The 2709-nt window shown below is 44.2% G+C and overlaps 1 protein-coding gene across 1 annotated transcript; it reads right to left on the reverse strand.

Annotated features, from left to right (window-relative positions):
* Nucleotides 1–445: 445 nt before the first annotated feature.
* On the reverse strand, nucleotides 446–1393 carry Or5a1 (olfactory receptor family 5 subfamily A member 1). Its single transcript, XM_027944793.2, has one exon. The coding sequence runs from the start codon at nucleotides 1391–1393 to the stop codon at nucleotides 446–448; it is 948 nt and encodes a 315-aa protein (XP_027800594.1).
* Nucleotides 1394–2709: the final 1316 nt, after the last annotated feature.

The following is a 2709-nucleotide window of genomic DNA, read 5'->3' on the forward strand; positions in this document are numbered from 1 at the left end:
GAAGACCTGGACTGGATCAGAGTTGTGTCCCCTGTATGATGTTGAGCAAGTCAGTTTTCCTGTTGACACCTTGTTTCCTCATTTTGTGACATAAAATAGTGCAATGGGTATTGTAGCATTCATTGCAATGGATATTTGATTAATGGTTTTTCTGCTTGGTGTATATCAAGTGTCTGATAAAGCCTAGTTGTGATTATTATAACATTAGTCTATTCTGTTATTATTATTAGTTTTTTCCTGAAGAAATTCATTTTTATCTTTGGCCATAAATAGTGGCATCTCTAGGCAACTGACCAGAAAGAACAATGAAAGGTATCTGGTGGGGGGAGCCTACGTTGTCAAATAAGAACATAAGAATGTCTCCCTTGGCTAAGGCCCAGGTGGAGGTGATACCATGGATACTGAAAGTCTCCAGTGTGGGGGGAAATATGTTTCCATTCAGGACCTAAGAAAATACTTTCTTCTTCCCCATCACCTTCCACAGGGCGTCCTTGATCTCTCTGTTCCTCAGACTGTAAATGAGGGGGTTCAGCATGGGGATCACCAGGGAGTAAAACACAGACACCACCTTGTCTCTGCCAAGGGAGTAACTGGAACTGGGTCGCAGGTACATGAACAGGGCCGTCCCGAACAACAGCGTGACCACTATCAGGTGCGAGGCACACGTGTTGAAGGCTTTCCACCGGCCTTCCACCGAGCGGATCTTCAAGACAGCAGATACTATATAGCTGTAGGAGACCAAGAGGATGAGAAACGACGTTCCTCCAACTGCAACCACCACGAGGAAATTCAGCACCTGAGTGAGGAAGGTGTTGGAGCAAGAGAGTGCCAGGATTGGTGGGAGGTCACAGAAGAAGTGGTTGATGACATTTGGTCCACAGAAATGGAGCCGAAATATGGAGCAGGCTTGGATCAGGGAGCTCAGGAAGCCACCGATATATGCCCCGACCACCATGCGTGCACAGAGGCCCTGGGACATGATGGTGGTGTACAGAAGGGGGCTGGAGATGGCTGCATACCTGTCGTACGCCATCGCTGTCAGAAGGAAGCACTCGGTTAGACCCATGCCAACAAAGAAGAAAAACTGAGCAGCACAACCCATGAACGATATGGTCTTTTGCTCCTGGAAGAAGTCAGTGAGCATCTTGGGAGCCACAGTGGAAGAGTAGCAGATGTCAATGAAGGACAGGTTGCTGAGGAAGAAGTACATGGGTGTGTGCAGATGAGTGTCTCCTCTGATCAGAAAGATGAGGGCCAGGTTCCAGGCCAGGGTCACGAGATAGATGCTCAGGAAAGTCACATAGAGGAAGTCTTGGAGTTCTGGATGGTCTGTGAATCCCAGAAGGATGAACATGGTCACAGATGAGCTGTTCCAGGCCTGCGTCATCAACATGTTTCCCATGGACCACAAGGGCCAGATGTGGACCTGGGCTGGGGATAATCCACATCACAAGTGGTGTCAAAAAACAAGCACAGGGGCTGGGCTTGTGGCTCAGTGATAGAGTGCTCGCCTAGCATGTGTGAGGCACTGGGTTCGATCCTCAGCACCACATAAAAATGAAATAAAGATATTGTGTCCACCACGTACAACTAAAAATTAATATAAAACAAAACAAGCAAACATACAAACAAAAAAACAAGCACAAATGTATGAGAGAGAGGGCAGAGAACTGCAGACTTACACAGGACTTACACAAAGATTCTCTTTCTCTGAAGGCAATTGCAGTCATTGTTTTAAATATCTGGGCATTAACTATTGTATAGCCGATGTGATTTTAGACTTTGAGTTCAGACTCAACACTTTCCTTTGACATTCACTATTTGTGTCCCTTTGAACGAGATACCAACATCCATTTATTTAAAAGTTCACTTATTTATTTGCAGTACTGAGTATTGAACCCAGGGCCTCATGCCTGTTAGGCAAGTGCTCTACCACTGAGCTACAGTCCCTGATCAATACCTAACACCTCTTGCTTCATTTTTTTCCCCTTTAAACTGGATGTTAGTAATTGCCTCACAGATTTGTTTTAAGAACTGAATAAGGCAACATATGTAGAATGCCTGGCACACAGTAGCTCACCCAGAACACCTGGAGCTGTCTACCACCTGTCAACACGGGGATGTTAGCAGCTCATCCAGCTTTACTGAGCTTCCATTTCTCCACTCGTAAAAGAGCAATAACAGTGTCTACCAACAGAGTGTGAGATTATTTAGGACAGTGTGTAAAATGCTCTTGGGTGTTGAGATAAAATGTTGGTTTAATGAAATTGAGACTGTGGTTATTATTATTTTTTTTTTGGCAGCAATTACTCCTTAAAGAATTATTTAGAGAACTGACCCTTATTTTGGAAATACTTCCTCCCCGTGTTGGAGGTGGAAGTGTGCTTATCTTATGGAAATGAGAATTCACTGATGCACTCCACAGGATTTTAAGGAGTGTTTGGAGTATGCTTGAGGAATTTAATGATTCAGGGAATTAGTGGATCAATTGAATCTGTTTTAAAGGGTGCCAGGAATTTTTTTTTTTTTTTTTTGGAAGTGGGAATTAAACACAGGGGTAATTGGCTACGGGGCTACATTCCCAGTACTTTTTATTTTTTTTGTTTTGAGTCAGGTTCTCATTAAGTTCCTGAAAGCCTCAGCATGTTGCCCTGGCTGGCCTTGAACTGGTAATCCTCCTGCCTCATCAGCTTTCAAGTCAGTGGGATT

Source organism: Marmota flaviventris, chromosome 9 (assembly GCF_047511675.1).
Source record: "Marmota flaviventris isolate mMarFla1 chromosome 9, mMarFla1.hap1, whole genome shotgun sequence".
In the NCBI taxonomy this organism is placed as follows: Eukaryota; Metazoa; Chordata; class Mammalia; order Rodentia; family Sciuridae; genus Marmota; species Marmota flaviventris.

Excerpts from the sequence above, each read along its gene's own strand:
- Or5a1 (XM_027944793.2), bottom strand. The coding sequence starts at position 1,393 with ATGTTGATGACGCAGGCCTGGAACAGCTCATCTGTGACCATGTTCATC.